Below are 24,279 nucleotides of genomic sequence, written 5' to 3'. Positions count from 1 at the left end.
ATAGTCATCAGGATCCTTTTCACAAGTCAGTTGCTGGTAGTCAGCCCTGTGGGGAAAGGAAGAAGGTTGTCTTTTAGGTAATTGTCCTGCTTTCCCACTGGCCCATTACTGGAATGTGTGTCTTTTTGTGTGTGTATTTTATGTGGTGAATCTGTGATACTGTACACATTCACAAAGGTATATTTTGAATTAAAGATTTATTTCTGGCTCCATCATGTTCCAACAATGTGGCTGCTTGTTGAACCCTGAAGGGTCCTGCATTCCACTAAGATCAGATTGTCTGTATAGTCCAACAACTTGATTCTAACGGTGGCCAAAGTGCTGCTCCCACCATCAAGTCTGCATGCAAAGGCATAAAGGCAGATTTCCTGATCTGGTACTCAGAGGCACATTGCTTCAGAACATGGAGGTTCCATTTAGCCATCACTGCTAATAGTTCCTGATAGATCTGTCCTCTGTGAATCTGTCTAACCCAGGTAAAGAGGCAAAGGATACATTGGAGGTGGACTCTGAATTTAAAAAAGAAAAAAAAAGTCCATTCAGATAAAAAGGGAGGGAAAATGCTGATATCCACACTATATGTACTTTCTATAATTTAACCTATTTCATCCCTAACTCTTTTTGACAGAAATAAAACAAATTATCACCACTGAGACAAAAAAAGGTAAGAGAGAGAGAGAGAGAGAGAGAGAGAGAGAGAGATGCAGCTCTGTAAGGACTGACTTAGTCTGGCCTCATCATGACACTTGACAGGGAAAAAGGGCAATGTGTATGTAGTGGCAGGCAAGTCAATGGTGCCCAGGGTGTCAGCATGCAGCTCAGCGCTAGATTTGGGCTGGGAGGCGTATGAAAGGCAGCAATTGAACTAAACTGACCTGAGGTGTGTTTTGTGTGGTCTTTTTATTTTTTGGCTGGGTAATAAAACCAGCCACTGACAGAAAGTGACCATTTCTACTGTATCACTTCCATACGCTGTTTAAAAACCCTGAAGCTAAAACTACACATGGTTGTTCAAGGTGGATTTTATTTTATTTTATTTAGGGAAAATCAGATGGGGATGAAGTTGACTTCAAAAGAGGTGATTATCACTTTCCCTCCAGGTTGTTTTTGTGATCAAAATCCGCCCACTCAGAAGAGTCCCTGCATTTCCCCCCATGGGTGAAAACAATCAGCCCTTTCCTTCTTCTCCAGTGCTACTGCTTCAATCAATTGTACAGCCCCCCGCCCCGTGCATTTCCCCCCCCCCAAACCTGAACAAGTATTGATAACAATACTGGATTGCACTGCAGGGCTGTGATATATTACTCTCTCCCTCAGACCCCCTCCCAAAAACATGGATATAGAAACACTGGGTAATTCTGCTGGGGTGACATAACCCACACTCTCACACTCACAGCACTGTCACATTTCCACAATGTGGGTATGGCACAACAGTGGATGTCATTGGATTAGCAAGATAATTTTTTAAAAAATCATACAAATGCATAAATTGCAAAGTCCATGGTGACAGACTTTCTTCAACACAACGATGTAGGTGAACCTTTACCAAATAACAACCAATAGAGAACAGCAATAGGGAAACGTCTGTACTTACCACCAACACCAGACCCGACATAGCAAGTGCAGTAGGGATTTTAAGCAGGAAAACTAACACCCCCCCACAACAGGACTGGATTGCTGACAAAAGGGTGGCTAGGTACTTGAAAGGGGCAACGGACTTTAAACTGAGATTGCCAGCTAGTAGTGATTCAAAACTTATATGTTACACTGATGCAGACTGGGCTGGAGACAGTTCACACTCCAAATCAACTAATGGTTTCTTGTTTACATATGGAGATGGACCTATCTCCTGGGCTAGTCACAAGCAAGATATAATAGCATTTTCTTTCACAGAATCTGAATACATAGCTGCCACAGAAGCATGCAAAGAAGCCATTTGGTTTAACCAATTGCTAAAAGACTTTGGAATAAGAGTACAAAGACCAATTCAGATGATGGAAGACAACCAGAGTTGTACAGAAATACCCCGCATTGGGTCCAGAGCAAGTACGTAAACTGAAAATGTACTTAAAGTGAAGCACTACCTTTTTTCACTTATTGATGCATATACTGCACTGCAATTGTCATATACGGGCATAACTGATGTAAATAATGCATTTATAAATAAAATAAACAGAGTAGGCCTTATTTTAAGAAAAAGTTTGTAGTTGGAAACTGATTGGGCGGTGGCTTCATGCCGTTAAGTGTCCATTCTTGCAAAGCGAGCGTACGTAAACAGGGGAATGGTGCTACTGTAAAAATGTCCATACTCGTGAGTGTCCGTAAAGTGAAGGTCCATATAGTGGGGTATTCCTGTATTAGACTTTCTCAGTCTGAGAGAATCACACCATGCACTAAGCACATAGGAATTAAATACCACATAGTGTGTGAGCTGACTGAACAAGGATTCATTGAGATGAACTACTGTCCAAGTACAGAGATGACAGCAGACATCTTCACAAAACCACTGCCAAGAGCCAACTTCTAGAACCTTCGAGTCAAGATGGGGCTCTGGGGTTCTTACATGCCAGCTTGAGGAGGAGTCTTGGGATAAGCAAGCTTGCATGCCTTTAATAGGGAGATGTCCCTTCTAGCCAGAACTTAGGGAAACCTCTAAGCTTGTTTACTGTGATGTAACTTCCTACTTATAGGTGTTAATTCCCTCCTTCACTTCTTCTTCTTTGTTAAGAGATGTTGTTCTCTTATTAGCATAATTCCCCATTAAGCCACAGGAGAGAGAAGCATCCACAGGCATCTCTCCCAGATGATCCCAATAATGGACTAAATCTACTACTGTCTTCTATCTTTTCTCTCCAAGCTAGAGCCTATGCTTTCTTGAACATATGAAAGGTTGTGAGTAAACATTCTTAATACTTTTTACCAAAGAAGACTGTCTCTGTTGCTCTTTTATTCAGCTAGTCTGTATGAGGGGAAGGTGGGCTGGTTAATTCTCATTCCGCTTTTGCGAAATCTATACTCTGCTAAGAAATAGAACTACTAAACTGTTTCTATTTCATTTAAACCAAATAGGTTATGGCACCAGAATAATCTGAGAATTAAACCAGATTTTGGGGGGATTTTGTTTTGTGTATTTTTAGCGTGTTTGTTCCCGTCCCCCCCCATCAGACACTAGCTTAAGAAACCTTTTTGCGGCTGTTCTTCTGAATTGTTTTTGCAACCAAGCTCTTCTCAGACCAGCAATAAAGGATGCATTTGCAAGACAATAGAGCTTTTACCAGAAGGATGCCAAAGCTAAGTGCTCTTAATTTTCAACAATTGAAAGATAGAATAAAAATTGCACTAGAAGCAAATGAAGTTTATTCCTGTTTTGAAAACCTAAAGCCAGAGGGAGATGGCCAAGGGATAAGAGATTGGGAAAAGAAAAATGCCATTGCAAAAGCGATTATTTTTGATTCTTTGGAAGGCGAGCAGCTGATTCATATAAGGGAATGTAATACAGCTAAAGAAATGCTGGATGGCCTTCAAGCCTCATTTGGCTTTACAAGTTTCAAATCTCAAACAGAATGGATCAGAGAGATGGTGAAGCCGAGACTGGAATCAAAGAAAGATTGTGAAAAGCATATAACTTCTTTGATTACTATATTTGACAAATTGAAGTTAACTGGACTTGAATTTAATGACCAACAGAAGTTGGGTTTCCTTATGGGCACTTTGGGACAGAAATTTGAACCATTTATTTCTCTTTTAGGCCACAAACATGAAATTAAATTTGAACGGGCAATTGCTAGACTTAGAGAGGAATGTATTAAGCAGAAATGCCCTTCCTTCTCAGTCACCTACAGCAAGTGGCTCAAATTACTTGACCAGTGGGAAGGATGGGGGAAAGCCCCTTGCAAGAGCCAATCACAATGCTGTTTTACCTGTGGTGAGCAGGGCCACCTGGCTAAGCAATGCCCCTCACCCAAGAGCTCCTCATCCAATGGTAGCTCTCCAAGTTTCAAACACAGAGAACAAAGGCAGCATGTTTTACCAGATTATAACAAAAGACCTCAGAAAGCAGGACTCAAAGGGAGCAATTCCCTTTTAATGCATAAGGGTCTGATGGCAAATAACTATATGCCAAAATCAAGCAACTGGATAATTGACAGTGGCTGCACAAGCCATAGTACTTTTACTGATGCTTTCCTAGATAATATAGACAGAAATACTCAAGCAGAAATCCAAACTGCAAACGGCCAACACATGGAGATTCATGGAGCAGGCACTGTTGTTCTAAAATGCAAATTACCTGATAAAACTATAGAAAACATGGCAGACAATGTTTTGTTTGTTCCTGAATTGAGTTGCAACATGCTGAGTGTATCCGCATTAGACAAGAAAGGATTTGCAATATATTTCCAGAATGGAAAGTGTACAGTAACCAAAAATAATCTTTTGTTTGCACAAGCTTTTGAAAATGATGTGTTTATGAACTGAGTCTTACAGCTCAACAAGCAAATGCAGCCATAGAGCATAAGGATGAGACCTGCCTAGATCTGTGGCACCAGCATCTGGGACATCGTGATCCAAAGGTGATCCTGCAACTACAAAAACAGAACCTTGCAACAGGTATCAAGGTAAAGCCAGAGTGCAATGATAGCCCAAGCAGGTGCGTAAACTGTATTGAAGAAAAGGGAGTTAGGCCCTCCTTTCCACTGAGAGGAGAAAGACCAAGTTGCTATATCTTATACACAATGACCTCTGTGGACAATTTAATGTACCCTCACTTGGGAAGAACAGATATATTCTAATTTTTTTGGATGATTTTTTGAGGTATTGTGTCACCTTCCTACTAAAGGAGAAGAGCGAAACACATGAGATGCTAAAGAAATACATTTCGATGGTCAGCATGAAGTTTGAGAGAAAACCAAAAGCTCTATAACAGACAATGGTGGTGAGTTTATCTCGCACCATACACAGAACTTCCTGGATGAGCAAGGCATTTTGCACAGGACTGTCAGTCACACTCCTGAGCAGAATGGAATTTCTGAAAGGAAACTCAGATCTGGAAATGACTAAATGCTTGTTGGCTGATGCTGATTTACCCAGCAGACTCTGGGGTGATGCAATTGTCACTGCAATGTATATCCAGAACAGATTGCCAACCAAGGGTACCCCATATACACCATTCAAGTTATGGCATGGTAGAATTTGAAGCCTGGGACATATTCAAGTTTTTAGGAGCATTGCTTTTACTTCCATAGCAAAACAAAAGAGGCAGAAGCTAGATGCCATGACAGAACAGACTATTTTGATTGGCTATGCTCCTGGTAGCAAAGGCTACAGATTAATGAACTTGAAAACTGAAGTCAGCATAAGACATGTTGTCTACTTTGATGAGCAATGCAGAGCTGACAAAAGAGGGACTGTGCTAGGTTTCTCAGAAGAGCAAGGACGCCATGTCCAATCCCTCATAGATATGTCAGTGCCCACATATGGGACACCAGTGACCTGACCCAAACCTTGAGCAGAAAGAAGAGGGAGAGGCTGAGAGCGGTACAGATGCAGATAAGGATGTTGAGATGACTGAGCTGGAAGATGCTGCAGAACCAGACCAGATCCCAGAACAGGCTCCTAGATGTTCATCGTGAAACAACAAAGGTGTACCACCCCTAAGCCTGTCCTACCCCACAAAGTCGGTGCTACCCAGCAAACCATCAACTTGGGAGGAGATTAAGTAGATACCAGCACCCGAGGCCGCTCAGTGGAGAAAAGCTGCTCAGGAGAAGATAGATGCACTTGGACCCTGACAGAGCTTCCACCAGGCAAGAAAGCCACAGGGTGCAGATGGGTGTTCAAGGTGAAGCAAGATGCAAGAGGAGAAATTGAATGCTACAAGGCAAGACTAGTTGCCAAAGGTTTTCTGCAGAAATAGAGAGGATTATGGTGCTATTTTTGCTCCCGTTGTGAGACATAGCACTATATGCTATTAAGTGTTGCAGCCTCCAAACAGATGCACATCTGATGTGAAGATTGCTTTTCTGCATGGAGAAATAACAGAGGAGTTACGTATGCAGCAAACCCCAGGCTTTGTGGACCAGAAGCATGCACATCTTGTCTGTAAACTTTAAAAAGGGGTTGTATGGACTCAAACAAGCTGCAAGAGCCTGGAATGAGAGAAACTGGACAAAATGCACAAGGAGCAAGCCTTCAAGCAAGGAGAGCAGCCGCCAGGATGCTAACAGGAGCGGGTTGGCGAGTCCACACCACTCCGCTTCTAAAACAGCTACACTGGCTCCCAATCCCTTATCGAGTCCAGTTTAAGATTTTGATGTTAACGTTTAGAGCGTTATCTGGTTTAGGCCCTATCTATCTATCTAATTGTATTTCGTTTTATGAGCCTACTCGTCCTCTAAGATCTTCATTAGACCCCAGCCTTAATATTCCTCCTTTCTCACAAATTCATCGGATTGGCATTAGGAACAAATCTTTTTCAGTGGTAGCTCCAACCCTTTGGAATTATCTTCTGCAGGAAATTCGTTTTTCCCCTTCTCTGACTAGTTTTTGCCGCCAAGTTAAGACCTTTTTATTTCGGTTAGCGTTTAATTTATAATGTGAGAGATAATTGATTTTATATATTGTACATTGTATAAGGTGCTTATATCATGTTATTGTTTTTGCCGCTTAGAATTCTTCGGAACTGAAGCGGGATATACACTTCTTAAATAAATAAATAAATAAATATGTAGACTGGGCTGTAGACAGCTGAGACTCCAAATCAACTAGTGGTTTCTTCCTGGGCTAGTCACAAGCAAGATATAATAGCATTTTCTTTCACAGAATCTGAATACATAGCTGCTGCAAAAGCACGCAAAGAAGCCATTTGGCTTAACCGATTGCTAAAAGACTTTGGAATAAGAGTACAAAGACCAATTCAGATGATGGAAGACAACCAGAGTTGTATTAGACTTTCTCAGTCTGAGAGAATCACACCATGCACTAAGCACATAGGAATTAAATGCCACATAGTGTGTGAGCTGACTGAACAAGGATTCATTGAGATAAACTACTGTCCAAGTACAGAGATGACAGCAGACATCTTGACAAAACCACTGCCAAGAGACCACTTCCAGAACCTTCATTTCATTTAAAGCAAATATAAAGAGTTAGAAAAGCATGCTATCTTCTGTTTTGGGATGGGTATGCTACTGCCCAACTACAGCTTTACTAAAATTATAGGTTTCTCAGTTGTTTTCTATGGCCAACAATTACTTCTCTACCAGGGAAGATGGAAAAAAATGGATTAAATATGATGCAGGAAGTCTCTTCTTCATGCTATAGGAGTGTCACTCTATATTTTTAAGTCTCTATGACAGGAATGGCTCCCCTAGCTGGCTGAATTGGGCAGAATAATGACCGTATATTTTGCCCTGTGTTTGTGGTTCTACAAAGGCAAGAGACTTGATTTTTTTTTAAAAAAGGAATACTGTTTCAAACCTTCCCATGCTCATACTTATGAAGCCAGAACCACACCACCCATGCACAAGAGAGAGGTACTAACAGACTAAGATGTACACAAGTAGGAAAACTCTTCAGGGGGAAAAATTCTATCAAAACAACCTCATAATAATTCTCTGCTACAGAATTGAGACTTGGGGGGGGGACTTGACAAGTGGGTGGGAGTGGGAATAGAATGGAGTGGCTGGAAAAGAAGGACAGAAATATGTACATAAAGGGGAGAACAATCTAGGTCACATCCTGGTTCCCACTGAGAAGCTATTTTTAAATGTTGCCAGGAACTGAAGAAAGAATTGCCCATAGACATCAGTAGAGAAACCCAAAAGGAAAGAATGAAAAACCCAAAGCAGGGGAAAACCCCCAAACAGATGACTGAGCATGCTGAGTGTGCATGCAATGCTGACTGAGAATTGGGGGATAACGGGTGGAGGGGAGGGGGTATGCAATGGAGTGGCTGGGACCCTGGGCAGAAGCACTTGACACTGCAAAACTTTACTGCAGAGCCCCACTTGTCTATATGATTCAAGTCTTCCAGTACTTGTGCTTATGTTGGCAAAACTGCACCACTCACACACAAGGGAGCTGGCAGGCTCAGGGTAATCCCCAGACATACGTAAGTACAAAAGTCTGCAAGAAGAAAACCTAAGGGGGAGAAACTGTCCCCAAAGCTGCCCCATTCAATGGCACAGAAAGTGAAGAGACCGAAGCTCTGTTTGGATGTTCTTCGTTGCCCACCTTTGGGGGGCGGCCAGGAGGTCAGCTGGAATGGTGACAGAAGCGCAGAACTAGCTTGCTTGTCCTCACTGCCTCCTGGAGTGTTTATGTGGACGAATGTCTACAGAGGGCTTCAGTCTCTCAACATCCTATGCCAGCCTTTCCCAACCAGATATTGTTGGACCACAACTCCCATCTTTCCTGACCATTGGCAATGCTGGCTGAGGCTGATGGGAGTTGTGGTCCAACAACATCTGGAGGCACACTGGTTGGGAAAGGCTGTCCTATGTCATTGAGGGCGGGGAGGAAAACCCCTTGAGAACTGGACAGGAGGAGAGAAAAGAACAGAACAGGAGGACGGAGAACCCTACACACAAAAGTAGAAAGAACAATCTCATTATCTGGATAGGCCACTTCCTGCTTCACACTGAGAAGCTATTTTTAAATGGGGAGGAGAGCCTGGCTGGGAGTCCAGAGTCTGTGAGTTCAAATCCCCGCTCATGTCTCCTGGGAGTCAAGGGCCAGCTAAAAATCACCCCCACAGTGAGTGGCTCAGGGGTTACATGCCCTGCCACCTGTGCAGCCGTGGGCAAGCGGCATTGTCCCAAGGAGCCCAGTTGCCCCCCAGCTGGCAGTTGCAGACAAGGAAGGGGCTGGCTGGTGCAGCTGTGGCAAGCTGAGCAGGCCCTAGTCAGCTGGGGAGGACTAGCCTCAGAAGTAATGGTAAACCCCCTCTGAATGCCACTTTCCATGAAAACCCTATTCATAGGGTCGCCATAAGTCGGGATCGACTTGAAGGCAGTCCATCTCCATTTTTCCAGGGATGGAAGAGAGACAGCTGCCCATAGACTTCAATGGAGAAAATAAAAGAGTTTAATGCAGCTGAGATTGGGCACCAGAGTGTCCACCCCACCCCTCCTAAAAAAAACAACCGCAAAGGGTAGCAGCAAAAATAAGAGTTCCTGTTCTTTCTAACTCAGTTCTTATTTAGTGTGAGACAATTAAAAAACCCAAAACCCTCTGCTAAAAAAAGCACAATTCACTTTCCCCACATTGCAGATTGGATGGGGCTGCACACTGAATATTGCTGGTCAGGCTCTGAGTGGTTTACAACAGAAATAGGTAGACTTTAAGGCTTGCAGGAGTTTTCACTAGAACCCTCTTGAGAGCCACCAGCTGAAGAAAGGTGCAAAATAGTGCTTCAGGAAGGCTGACAAGCTGCTTTGAGCACATGCACAGCCTAGGAATTCGTTTTCAGTACAAGAAATTGAGCTTGAACGCAAATTCTTTCACACACAAATCTATTCCTGTTTCCCCATTTGTTGCTGCTTAAACTACCTTTGTTTTAATGTTTTTAACTGATAATTTTAATGGTTTTTTTGTAAACCGATTAGGTTTTCTACAATCAAGTAGTATGTCAATTTTGTTAAATAAATAAATAAATCCATTGGGATTCAGAAACCCGTGACGATCAATAGTAAATCACCTGGTGATCTACCTGGTGATCCCAATATACCTTCTACCCACCCCTGGTCTACAACAACAGCATCACAGTGTTGCCTGAGATATTGGACCGTCTATTTCAGGTTAGCTGAAGCTGAGAAAGGCAGAGCAGCTTACAACAACCCTACATTATTATCTGTTGCTTTTATTTCCTCATTGCAGGTTAAGTGGAGAACAACTCTGCAGTGTTGTTTGTTGCAGGATTGTACTGAGAGAGAGTAGATTTCAGCAGCCCTATAGTGTAGTCCATTGTTCTATTTCATGCCAGAGATGGATCTACTCAAATTGGCCCCTTGTACTCCATTCAAGGCCAAACCAAGCACTCAACTGCATGCAAAAGCCTCTTGTTCTATTGACTTGCATAACAAATGATTGCATTTTTTAAATGTTCACAGTCTGAAAAAAGAGGGCTTTTTCCATAGGAAGTAAGACCCAAGTTAGAGCAGGGACTCCTGTACTTGATGCTAACTTTTATTTTTTCAGTCCCCTCAGCCACAGGCTCAGGTAACATATGTGCATTAGAGATACACTACAATATTGTTGTATTGTACAATATTGTTGCAGGGTCCCACTTTCTTTTTCTCTAATGCTAATTCAGCAGAATGATGAATGCTTTTCTCCCAATAAATTTTAAAACTTACAGGATAAAATCTTTAGCATCCACCAGGACTTAGACTCCAGTGTTATAGTTGATGAATCAAGCGGGAGTTTCCAGAGCACAGACTTGTCCTGATTTCTTGGATGAGTTTCAGTTGGTACAGCTTGAGGACGTTGACAAGGTGCTTGGACAGGTTTGTGCAACCACTTCTGTGCTGGATCCTTGCCCTTCTTGGCTAATAAAAGCTAGCAGGGATGGAACAGCTGGCTGGGCCAGGGAAGTGATTAATGCCTCTCTGCGAGAGGGGGTGGTCCCTGGCTGTCTGAAAGAGGCAGTAGTGAGACCACTCCTGAAGAGACCCTCCCTGGATCCAGAAAATCTTAATAGCTATAGGCCGGTAGCAAATGTTCCATTCCTGGGCAAGGTCCTTGAACAAGTGGGTGCAGGCCAGCTCCAGATACTCTTGGATGAGACTGATTATCTGGATCCATTTCAGTTGGGTTTCAGGCCTGGTTTTGGCACGGAAACAGCCTTGGTCGCCCTGTATGATGACCTCTGTCGGTAGAGAGACAGGGGGAATGTGACTCTGTTGATTCTCCTTGATCTCTCAGCGGCTTTCGATACCATCGACCATGGTATCCTTCTGGGGAGACTGGCTGAGTTGGGAGTGGGAGGTACTGCATTGCGGTGGTTCCACTCCTACTTGGCAGGTCGGCTCCAGAAGGTGACACTTGGGGAACATTGCTCGGCACCCTGGACTCTCCAGTATGGGGTTCCACAGGGGTCAGTTCTGTCCCCCATGCTGTTCAACATCTACATGAAACCGTTGGGTGCAGTCATCCGGAACTTTGGAGTGCGTTGCCATCAGTATGCTGATGACACGCAGCTCTATTTCTCCTTTTCATCTTCTTCAGGTGAGGCTGTCAATGTGCTGAACCAGTGCCTGGCTGCCACAATGGACTGGATGAGGTCTAATAAACTGAGACAAGACTGAGATGCTGCTAGTGGGTGGCTCTTCTGACCAGATGGTGGATGTCCAACCTGTCCTGGATGGGGTTGCACTCCCCCTGAAGGAGCAGGTCCGTAGCTTGGGGGTTCTCCTAGAACTATCTGTGTCACTTGAGGCTCAGGTAGCCTCGGTGGCACAAAGTGCCTTCTACCAACTTTGGTTGGTGGCCCAACTACACCCTATCTGGACAGGGATAACCTGGCTTCAGTTGTCCATGTTCTGGTAACCTCCAAGTTAGATTACTGCAATGCACTCTACATGGGCTGCCTTTGAAGATGGTTCGGAAGCTGCAGCTTGTGCAAAATGCAGCGGCCAGATTGGTAACAGGGACCAGATGGTTCGAACATATAAAACCGATTCTGGCCCGCTTGCATTGGCTGCCTGTATATTTCCGAGCTCGATTCAAGGTGCTGGTTTTAACCTATAAAGCCTTACACAGCTTGGGACCACAATACCTGATGGGACGCCTCTCCCGACATGAACCCACCCGTACACTACGCTCAACATCCAAGGCCCTCCTCCGGGTGCCTACTCCGAGGGAAGCTGGGAGGCTGGCAAAAAGGGAGAGGGCCTTCTCAGTGGTGCCCCCCAAATTATGGAATGATTTCTCTGACGAGGTGCACGTGGTGCCAACACTGTTATCTTTTCGGCGCCAGGTCAAGACTTTCCTCTTCTCCCAGGCATTTTAGCATGTGTTTTTAAATTGTTTAAAAAAATTTAAATTGTGTTTTTAAATAGTTTTGTGTGTTTTTAAAATTTGTATATTTGTTTTTAATGTTTTTAATTGCTGTAAACTGCCCAGAGAGCTTCGGCTATGGGGTGGTATATAAACGTAATAAATAAATAAATAAATAAATAAAATATACATAATAACAAACATACATGAACAAACATATAAGACATTCATCATATTCAAAAATAAGCTATATCTATATAAAATTATTTATTTAGTTATATAAACACATATTTTTACATTAAATCTGTAATAAATCACTTTAAATAGTCCTGTGAGTACTCTGTTCAGGCATCCAATATGTACAGATGAAAACTTATGAAGTGACTGACAGGTGTTTAGGAAGTAAGGAATTGGGGTGAAGGGGGGAAAGAGAGGCAGGCACAATTTCAAACTATTTTTCCACAGTGAAAAGTTCTGTCTTCTGGAAAGTTAAATGAAAAAGAATCATTAAACAGACTGGTATCACTTCAACAGCCCTAAAACAAATGTGAATGTTAGCACTGCAGAACTAAGTGCAGAAACAGCCCGATCTTGTAGTTATCACAACATGGTTGGACTAAGAGTAAAACCACAGAGAATAATTAAAGCAGCAAGTAAGGTCACAAAATAAGTTAAAATTAGTGAGATACATTAATTAATTATGATACAAACAGAGTCTACAAACATATAAGGCCATAAACTGCAAACACTATCTGATCAGGAAGAAGAGTTTTTAACAAAGAAAGCATTTAACAGAAGTCAGAAGGAAATCCAAGGGGGTCCATTGCTGCGCTTGTTTTCTCAAGAAAAACGAAATCAAATCATTTGCAGAATATGAATGGAAAATGAAGGAACAATGAAAGTCAGTGCAGGAAAAAGTTGGTCAGAGAAGGTTTAGTGACTTTAAATGAATTGGGATCAGCAACCTTGACAAACTACACTTATATATAGCCAAGAATCTTCAGAGCTGTTAATGTTTCGTTAGAAAGCCTGAAAGAAATGTAACTCTCCACCAGACAGCAGTCTTGAAAAAAATTAGGAGGAAGTGACATGTTTCTACTTGTCTGAGGTTGTAATAATAAACTAGTACTGTGCCAAAAATGTCACTCTCATTTTTTTACCCTTCTCCATCAATTAATGAGAAACCAAAATGGCATTTGAAAATTATCAGAGGAGAGAAATTCTTGTGGGTGGCACAAGGTTTTTCTCACTTCACTTTTGAGGTGGCTGTGGGGTTTTGCAAGTGTCCTTTCATTCTACAAATAATCTCTCCAGCGGTCTGCATTTTGCAGCCTTCCCGGTTGCCCACATGTCCTGGAAACCCTACATTGTCCTCAGCTGGGCTTTTCTGTAAGTGGGGAAACTGGGGAGGTTGTCTACCATCCTCCTGACTGTTATTGGTTGTTTTGACAAAAAAATAGTTTTTTAAAACAATCAGTGCAATATTTTTTTAAAAGAAGGTAAGAGGGACCGCCCTTAAAAAAAAAAATCAGTGAGCGCACTGATCTTAGGTGCTTGGAAGCTAGGCTCCAGAGGACGATGTCGTGAGGTAACATGGGGCTTCTTCAGTTCAGGAGGTGCAGGAGAAAATGTTTAATGGAAAGAAAAATACACAGTACTGTCAGCCATCTCGGAATGATATAAGCTTAACCCTACCCGTAGCAAAATTCTAAGGAATTCTAAAGCAAGATGTGAATGAAGTAGAAAAACAACTATTTTTTGTGGGAGTACAAAACTTTCAAGAAATTGGAGGAAAGGTTTCAGTACAGCATTATAACAAACCAGTTATAACCATCAAGAGGAAAATGGGGTGATTATTGCTACTACTCCCTTAATTTTGTTTAGCCCAAACAGCATGCTTGGTGCTGGCATGGATTACTACAAGCTATCATCATCAGGATTTGTAATGTAGTCTGATATGACACACATTGAAAATATGGCGAAATGCAGCTTAGAAGGAGCTAGCAGAAAGTAGGTGATTCGCTGGAAAAGTGATAGCAATGAGTTAATCAGTGTAAAACTGGTAAATGGCAACAAGTGGAGTCCCCAGATAATGCCTTTAGTTCAACCATTTCATAAATTACTCAGATGAAATTTGCAAAGAGAGAGAATTAAGATTAAGTAGAACTTGCAAAAATAATGTTGAGGTTGGGTAGAAAATCTCATTGGCAATCCCTTTCTACAAAGGGCACAATGTTCCGCCCCAGACTGGAGGGTAGCTCTCCCAAGGCAAATCTCCCCTTTTATTCCCTTTCTCTCTCCAATATATTTAGACAACTAAAATTGATTTGTTTTAATGACCCTAAATAATAACATATAAATTTACTTTGGTTGTTTGTCTTTTACTTTAAATTATTTGATTTGATTTCTTATTGATGCTTAGGAATTTTCTGTATGGAAGGGAAAAGAGAGGTATAAATTTCTATAACAATAAATAAATAAAAAATATGCACTCACAAGATGATTTAACACAGTTATTTCTTTTGCATTGCAACCCTATTCATGCTCACTCAGAAGTAAGTCCTATTGACTTACTTCTATTCAACAGGGGTTGCTTCCAGGAAATATGATATACTCCCTACACTACTTTGCAATCTGGAGGTGGTACATGTGCATTGTCAACATTTTTAGTGGATGTCTAAGTGCAAAGCAGGGATCCAGCTCTGAATGAATGATTGTGAATATGGAAAAAGTGAACCTGTTCTTGAATGACATTTGTACCCATGGAAACAAGCAAACAATTATTCAGCAATCCAAACAAAATAAACTACAGATATACCTTACATCAGAAATTACAGCTTTGTCTATTCATCCACACTCATGTACACACTAATTATTTATAATAGAGTTATCCAATCCCTGCCCACCCCTTCACATCATGCATGATATGTGCTTCAAACTAATTAGTTTCCAGGAAGGTTATTAAGGCCACCCCAGGAACAATTAAAAACATCGTACCTTTACTCTTATCATAAGATCGTACGCTTGTGTTCTATTAGACTGTGGACAATAAAGTTTTCTGCAAGAATACCCCTGGTTTATATTGGTTTCCCAAAACCTTTGGGAAATCTTCATAATGCATTGTACCAGAAAACAGATGTGAATAGGATTTCTCTCTCTCTCTTTTCCCTCTCTCTCTCTCTTTCACTCACACACACACACACACACACACACACACACACACACACACACACACACACACACACACACACACACACACACACACACACACACACACACACACACACACACACACACACACACACACACACACACACACACACACACACACACACACACACACACACACACACACACACACACACACACACACACACACACACTGGATTTTCGATTTGTATAAATAGTAAATGTAGAAGAGCAGTTTGATTTCAAAACGTTTCCGGGGGGAAAACTAGAGAAAGTAACAAAGCAGATGGCATCCAAGCATGTGTCGAGAGTTGGTCCTCCATGGGATAGGGTGCGTGTGTGAAAGATTCAAAGCCAGAAAGGCAGAGGACTACAATGTGAATATCACAGACCTCTATTATCAGCAAAAGCAACAAAAAACAGTGCCTGGAGAGGAGCACAAATTACTCTCCCCTTCCCCTTAGAGCCAGTACTTTAAGAAGTCTTGCTGTAGCATTCAGCCACGAGGGCTGGGTCCTGGTTTTTGTGAGCCTTTGGGCAACAAACCAATCAATGGGGTCCCTTTGGCCCTACCTTTCCTCTTCTAGTCATGCCCCTATCTTTTTGGCCCCTCCCATTTGGCAGCTCAGGAGGTGGGGGCCTCACATCTCAGGGGTCAAGAGTTGTGGCAAAGTATGGCCCAGCCTGGAGAGTCAGGTGCCAGAATAAAAAATAACACTCTGTTTTATGTATTGACAAGTTTCCCACCACCAGCCAACACTATCTATATATGATATCCAGCAACTACAGGCCTACACTCCAGACTACAACTGCACCACAGCCACAGTCTGAAATGGGGGTGGGGACATGTGTCCCGAGTAGATACCCCAAGAAAATTAACTAAGCCACATATGATGTACATGATATGATCAAATAATTAAACACAAAGAAAACTTTGTAGAGAATATTTGCCCATTTAGTGATGAGGAACAAAAGCTTTGAGTGAAGAAAGCCTGCGAGAGTAGAAGTTACACAGTGTTTCCTCTCTTTATTCAGAAGAACCGTTTCATTCTTTATGCTCCACTTCAATCACTGAGATCCTCTGATGGGTCACATCTGTTCCCCGCATCCCTGAGATTCAGTTGGCCTTCATTAGGGAAAAAACCTTTAGTATGGCTGGCTCTGTCCTGTAGAACTCCCTGTCTTTTGAAAATGATACTGTTTAAAGTTTCTCTTTGTAACCCGTCAGCATTTACTGATGTTTTTAATGATGATGTCAGTGATTTTTTTAATCAATGTTTTTTGCTGATTTTATTTTTATATGTTGTATACTGCCTTGGTGTGTTTTTTATAAATATGTCAATAGACAAATAAATAAATAAATGTGCAAACTAACATGGGGATGCTATTGTCCTATCCAATTTCTAAATTTCCCAGGGACAACTTTTTATATATATTTTTAGCCTACCCATTCCTCAAAGGAGCTAATGGCAATGTATTTAATCCTCCCAGCCCAAAACAAACCTGTGAGGTGGTTTAGGCTGTGAGGAAGAGACTGACCTATGGCCACACAGTAAGCTTCATAGCCAAACAGTAAGCTTTATAGCCGAACTGAGGTCTCCACTCTTCCTAGTCTGATGCTTTATCCATTATACCACACTGGATTTCATTTGGCTGGCAGAGTGTTAGAATAGATGGAGAGAAGTGAGTTGCCCAAGGCTACCAAATGCATATGAGGCAGAGGCTGGGTCTCAACTTCCAAATGCCAAATCACTCTTTTACCACACGTATGTTGTAATACAGCAGCCATTTCCTCACGTATCTCACATATAGCCTCGTCCTCTTAACTCATTTATCTTTCAGAACTTGCTTACACTTCAGTTAATTCAAGATCTTCCCAAATTCCCTTTCCATTGATTCACTCCCCCATCCATTAATTTGCCACCAGGATGCTCCCAAATCCTTACCTCTTCTGTTGACTCCATCTCATTAATCAACTATCCAGATCTTCCCAATTAATTTTCCTCTGTGCCACTACAACACATTTTTTGTTTTTAAAAAGGCACACTTCTTCTTATCCTGCCCATGTTAATAATATTTGCCAGGCCAGCTCTTTTTCCCCCTTCCCCTCAATTCTCCCCAATTAATATAACCTTTCTGTGTCTCCATCATTGTCTCCCCAGGGTGAGGAGAAATCACCTCTTCACCATAGACATGTTAACTAACTAGCCTGTTTGTTCTCTTGCTTCCCTTTGCTTCCCTTTGCTCCCCTTTGTTCCCCTTTGTTCCATCCATCTTCCACTTTGCCTCTTTCTTTGCCTTCTCTGGGACTATTTCTCTCCTCACCTAGCTGATTGGCAGCATTTTAAGCCTTCCACCTGTCACAGTCATGTCTCCTTCTTGCTGAGCTCTCCTGAGCCCCTTCTGGTATTCAATTTCATTCTAGTGTTTTTGTGTGCCACACTGCTCTCCGCATGCAGCATTTGGCCAGTGTGGCAAGAAGGAACATGGTCAAAGGATGCCACCACTTATTCAAAAAGAGCTGATGATCCAGAAAAGCTAGAAGCAGTCTGCTTCGTGATTGGGCCAGCCTCTGACAAGAGGGAGGTTCAGATGTTATTGCAGAAGTTCCTGATATGGATTGCAAGGCTGGGAGCTATCTGAGCAGTGGCCACATCCCTGCCTTCTGTGCATTTGGCTGGCATTTGAAGGGCTTCTTTGTGTGTACATCAAGGCTTCCACTGTCTTCCCAGAATTAGAAGACGGAAACCAGAATTAGAGCTGAGTATCATTCCCATATTGATGCCACCAAAGCCTAGATATGTGCAAGAAATTCTTCCATACCAGACTTCAAACTTTGAGGTCTTGTAAAATCAACGGAGAGCCGAGTTTTTAAAGCCACCAAATTGTTCTCTAGCTCAAATCAAAATGTGAGCCTGAGAAAATTTTCCAGCTTCCCACTGCTGCTCTGCTCCAACCCCCAAGGCCATCTTCCTCTAGGCCCAACCCCCCACGCACATGTCCTCTTCTCTTCCCTTAACTTTAAGTGGTGGCAGTGGCTGAGGTGCATAGTGAGAGAGGATTTAGGTCATTTTCTTCCCTCTCTCTCTCTCTCTGTTGCCCTGGCCCCTGGATGTGCTGGCTAACAGAGAGACCACAGCAGATGCAGTTCTCCCAAGAACTGTTCCCACAGTCCCTTAAACTAGGGCACATTGTTATCTTTGTGTGCCTGCACTGCTGGTTCCACTGTTGCTTAAATGTAAGGAAAGTGAAGGGGCAGTGTGCTGGTGGGGGAGTGTTTTCAAGGACTGGGAAAGGCTGTGGAGACATTTTTCTCTCAAATTGGTTCAGAAAAATTAGCTGAGGTCTTCCATCTTTTTGTGGAAGACACTGATATTTTCCATGTTAATACATAGCAAGATTTGGATAGTGTGTCCATCTCTGGATGACCCATCATAGCAGTTTCATATAGATGTGAAACAATTCAACCTTCTGGCACCCTATAGGCCAAAGGCCAGGGGTAGAGCAACAATCTCCCAGCACCACCTTCTGGATCTGGAGGCATCTCAAAATAGTACCTTCCAAACCCATGCCAGTGAGGTGATGAGAAAATATATCACGTTCAGTGATACTGAAAACCATTGAGGGAGCCAAGAAAATCAACAGAGTTACACTCCTCCTGTGTATTTCCTGGCACAGGACATCCGCTATGGTGACCAAGGCAGCTTCAGTCCTGAAACCAGGCTGGAAAGCTGCAGCAAACTATACACATGCCAGTTATAAGTAAAACTCGCATTTATGTAGTGTGCCACAACATTCAGTTCCTTTTATCAACTCATATCTGTTTTGCTGTCTAGGTTACTGAAGCATACAAGTGCTGAATACCAGTAAAAAGAGATGTGAATTAATGGAATCAAATGAAATCTGCAACAAACTACGCATTTTCAGTGGTTTGTACAAAGTAGGGATGGATGAATCAGTCCATTTCTGGTCCGTGCCATTTTTGTATGTGTTCACCTATAAGTCTGAGAGATGTGGATCACGTCAGTTCATATCAGATTTATTTACTACATTTACATCCCATCTTTTTTCTGCCAAGTAACCCAACGTGGCATAGATGCGTCACCCATCTTGGTGCTGACAACACTTAGATCTGCTTAGTTTCAGCAAGGTCGGGGCCTCATATGTAGGGTACGTAAAGTCTAACTTCATCAAGCATCTCTAGTAAACTCCAGATAACACCCCATGAATAATAATAGCTTGCTACCACATCAGTGCCATTGCAAACAGGCCAGATAAACAGGAAGGCCAAAATCCAGGAAGAAATTCAGAAGGTGGAAATGTTCAAGCATCCCGAACTTTAATTCCCACACACCTTATACCAATATGGTGTCCTCCAGATGTTGTTGGACTACCATCTCTAACCATTGGCTATGTTGGCTGGGGCTGTTGCGAGTTGTAATCCAACAACATCTGGGGGCACCATGTTGGCCACCCTTGCCTTATGTCAATACTCTGTACCCAACAATACCCTCTTATTTTCACCACTGGTTCAGACACATTTGGCCTCATCTCTAATGTGAACTGGCCCCAAATCCAACAATGGCAACGCAAAATGCAAGGCACCATCAGTAAAAATTTGCTGTAGTTGCTAGGCAATGAAATATCCATCTCACATCTCTTCACCATGGAATAATTGTCCTTACCTTTTTCTGGAGGACACAATGGAAAATGAATATAAACATTCCCTGCAGAGAATTGAAAATGGTGAAGAGGTACGCCATGATGACTGTGCTTTCATTAATATACATAAGTCCAAAGGCCCAAGTCAGTCCTAATAGGCAGAGCAGAGCTATTGCACCTATTACCCATGACCTGTTGAGAAAAAGAAAAAGAAAAGAGAAAGACAGAAAGGAGAAGTGTCTTTGATTCATAGAGAAAACAGCACAATGCACACAATAAGCATTTCATGCTATTCTTTGAGAAGGAAAACATTACAAGCATATATTGTGAATGCACTTGTTGAATTCAATGTAGTTTTATTAGTAAATGCGTAACTTGGGGGAAAATACACAGATGAAAATGTTATGAGCATGAAAATGCTTCCTTAACAAATGTTTTTGGGCAGTAGCAAATGTTTGTAGCAAATATGTTTGGGCAGTAGCAGTGTAAATGTAATGAAATATGTAGATGCTGCATGACAGAGGAAAATGCAAAATATTTTGAATTAGCCTCCATTCCTTCCATGCCTTTTTGTTTTGGGCACAATCCTACAAGATCTCCTGTGAAAGCCCCACTGAAAAGAATGAGAGTAGATCAAGAGCACACTAATGCTCTTGCATAGCTCCTCTTCCTTTCAAAGGAACTGTCCACAAATCTGTGCCATTAGTTCCTTGTCTTGATTTTACACATTATTTGCAGTTGGCTTGGCTTCCCAATTTGTTTTGTAAATAATGTTTTTAAACTTTTTTTTGAAGTTCCAAAATGTTAGGATTGCTATCTGTCAGGGCAAGGAGTAAATTTAGATATTGCCTGGCTAGCTGGAGAAAGCTCAGAGATGTTTATCTATAGTATTGGACAGTGAAGAATATGCATTGTTCCAAGTGGGCAAAAGAAAATATTGTGCTTGTTTCTAGCGAAAGGAGCTGCACACCAGTCAGGCTAATACATGTGAAAAAAATTTGGCATGAATGAGGAATAAACTAGACGTTATACACAGATGTGTTTAACATTGCCCAAACCCCAAATGTCAGAACAGCAAATCAATACCAGAGAAAAGTGGTGATGGCATTGAGATTTTAAAAACCAGAGAAAGTGATGATAGCATTGGGATTTGGAGGGGGGAAATGGTAGGTTGGAAATGGGTTAAGTTGTCTCCTTCCCCTACCACTTCTCTGATTGCCTCTCCAGAAGTAGCTTTTGCTGGGTTTTACAGCAGGCATTGAGCGGAGTGAAGTTATATGAATTTGCATGTAATGTCTATATTGACCAGTGTGCAGATAAGGATTCACCCTGTTTAGGGGCTGCTCCATTCTATGAGTTGCGGAATGCTTCTTAAGTATACATTAGGTAATTTCAATAAACATGTAAAATGTTTCTTGTCATAGAAGCACACATGGGGCTTCCAAGGGATGGATCTTAAAGGTGATTAAGATTATTTTAATAGCAGCCAACAACAAATCATACCAGATCAATCTAGATATCTGGCTCCATCAGCAGGGAAATTCACTGAAGTTAATACATAATGAAGCAAAGTTTTTGATCTAGTCCCACGTGATATTCTCCTAACGAATGTTCAGAATTTCAGACAAGAAGTGATTAATGAAATTAAGTACCTAAATGTGTAAAAAAATTGCACTCGTTGAGAAACAATTAATGGATCAACATTAGATAATAGTCTTATGTGGTTTTATATATGAGAAATATGAAAAGCTGGTGCTGTTCAGCATCTTCAGGGAAGCTGGAAACAAACTAGACTGACTGCAGGAGCAGCAAAACTATTTTAAAGCCTTTTGTAGCTTTAAAAAGGTGAAGAAAAGGATTCTGGTACAAAAACCTGCACCTACAAAATGGTCATTAAAATTCGTGAGTTGAAATTATTATGTGAGTTGAAAATAAATATTCAAACAAATATGATCAAAATGTAAGGAAATTATTAGAAGTGAGACATTCAAGGAATACTCTTCCTGGAATACTAATGGGAAATAAAGAATCTTAACAGAAAAAATTAGGAAAGATACCTATATTAAATATTCTGGTGCCTCAGTAGTTTTCAGTGGGGCCAAGAAAGCCCCCCCCCCAACAACAATCTTGAGGGCTTATTAAAATCAGCATGGTGATAGTGCAGACCTGGCCATGATAAATCATTTCTTAGGAAGGCTAAAGCTCTGTGCAGACAATCAATCTGTGTCCAGCCTTATGTGTGGCAGTGTATGGGTGTGGATCATGTCTGCAGGCCCTGTCCCAACCTCATATTCAATGTGATGTCTTCAAAGTGGCCTCAGAATAGGAGCTGTATACATGATCCATATTCTGGAAAAAAATTGAGGTAGCTGATCTACAGACCACTTCTAGCACATGGTGGGAGACTGCCATGAGGGGGTAGAAACAATGGGCACAATCTCAAGCCCTCTCCACCACATGTACAGCTGTACATGTACATGTACGGCTAGAGCGCAAGTGGTGAAAGACATGCTGTGAGGCTGATCAGGCACGAGTAAAATATCATAACCATGCCTACTGTGTGGCGGTGAGGGTGGTGAAGAAGGCCCACTTCTCTGTCTCCATCACATCAAGTAGCCGTCCAGTGGAGCTTTTCCATCAGGAGTCTGTTGACATCAACTCCAGGAAATGGAGCTTTAGACCCTTCAGAGGCCCACTGTGAATTGTTTGCAAGGCACTTTGAGGGTAAAGTTGCTCGCCTCTGTAGCAGTCTTGATGCCCCCTCCACATGTACTGTAGTCCCCAATGAGGTGTCCAGTGCAACGTCTGCTGCAACTTCTTGGGAACGGTTTCAGTCGATGTGGCCTGATGACGTAGGCAAGGTGCTTGTGATGATGCAGCCAGCAATGTGTCCTCTCGACCTTTGCCCTTCTTGGCTTATTAAAGCTTGCCAAGGGGGTTTGACCGAGTGGATCCAGAGTGTGGTCAACGCATCATTGCGGGAGGGAGTGGTTCCAGTCGCCTTGAAAGAGGCGGTGATCCGACCAATCCTGAAAAAGCCCACCCTGGGCCTTTGGTTTTTGACAACTACTGACCGGTTGCAAATACCCCCTTTTTAGGGAAGGTGATTGAGAGGGTTGTGGCGCAGCGACCCTGTTATTCTTACTTGATCTCTCAGCGGCTTTTGATGCCATTGGCCATGGTATCCTTCTGGGCTGACTTGGTGAGATGGATATGGGAGGCACTGTTTTACAGTAGTTCCGATCGTATCTCCAAGGTCGCTTTCAGAGAATAGCATTGGGTGATTGTCTTTCGGCCCCCTGGCAGTTGTGCTGTGGGGTGCCGGAGGGTACCATCTTGTCCCTCATGCTGTTTAACATCTATATGAAGCCATTGGGAGCGGTCAGCAGGAGATTTGGGGCGAGGTGTCAGCAGTATGCTGACGATACCCAGCTCCATTTCTTTGTAACATCTGAATCGGGAGAGGCCGTGCAAGCCCTGGATGAGGGCCAATTAACTGAGTCTGAATCCTAGCAAGATGGAGGCGCTGTGGGTTGGTGGTTCCCGAGTTCGGATGATTGGTCGGTTGCCTGCTTTGGATGGGGTTGTACTCCCTCTGAAAGAGTAGGTTTGTAGTCTGTGGGTGCTTCTGGATCCATCTTTGTCGCTAGAGGCCCACGTGACCTCAGTGGCTAGGAGAGCCTTTTGCCAGGTTTGGCTAGTAAGACAGCTGAGGCTGTTTCTGGACTGGGATAGCCTGACCACTGTTGTCCATGCACTGGTAACCTCCAGGCTGGATTACTGTAATGCACTCTATGTGGGGCTGCCCTTGAGGTTGGTCCGGAAGTTGAGCTGGTGGAAAATGCTGCGGTGAGACTGCTCACTGGGGCAGGGTATCACCAACATGTCACCCCACTGCTGAAAGAATTGCACTGGCTGCTCATTTGCTACCGGGCCAAGTTCAAGGTTCTAATTTTGGTGTACAAAGCCCTATATAGCTTGGGACTAGGATACCTGAAAGACTGTCTTACCCCTTGTATACCCAGTCGATCACTGCGCTCTGCAGGTGAGGGCCTCCTGCAGATACCATCTTATCAGGAGGTCCGTTCTGCACAACGCAGGAAACGGACCTTTAGTGTGGTGGCACCTACCCTGTGGAATTCCCTCTCTTTAAATATTAGGCAGGCGCCATCTCTGTTATCTTTTTGGTGCCTATTGAAGACTTTCCTCTTTCAACAAGCCTTTTTTGTTAAGACCTATCTCAGTCTATGTCTGCATTGGAATTGCTTTTAATATGTTTTTTTTAAACTTTTTCCCCTAAATAATATGTTTTTTAACCCTTTTTGTTTAAGATGTTTTTAAAGCTTTTTTTAAAGAATGTTTTTAAAGTTGTTTTGTTTTAATGTATTTTAAGGTCTGTTTTTATGATGTTTTAAAGTGTTTTTACTGCTT

The 24,279-nt window shown here is 42.4% G+C and overlaps 1 protein-coding gene across 12 annotated transcripts in view; it reads right to left on the bottom strand.

The window, feature by feature from the left end:
- ADGRL3 (adhesion G protein-coupled receptor L3) overlaps positions 1-24,279 on the bottom strand; it is an 852,526-nt gene that overhangs the window by 105,273 nt on the left and 722,974 nt on the right. For 8 of the 12 annotated variants that reach the window (XM_061637965.1, XM_061637983.1, XM_061637973.1 and 5 more), the window contains one exon: positions 19,872-20,040. The exons of the other annotated variants lie outside the window; for them this stretch is intronic. In XM_061637965.1, coding sequence (XP_061493949.1) covers positions 19,872-20,040 — 169 coding nt within the window. The remainder of the gene's footprint in view (positions 1-19,871; positions 20,041-24,279) is intronic. 12 annotated transcript variants of the gene reach the window in all.

Source organism: Rhineura floridana, chromosome 1 (assembly GCF_030035675.1).
Source record: "Rhineura floridana isolate rRhiFlo1 chromosome 1, rRhiFlo1.hap2, whole genome shotgun sequence".
Taxonomy (NCBI): domain Eukaryota; kingdom Metazoa; phylum Chordata; class Lepidosauria; order Squamata; family Rhineuridae; genus Rhineura; species Rhineura floridana.
Note: the sequence above shows the minus strand (reverse complement) of the source record. Positions and strands in the feature narration are given on the sequence as shown.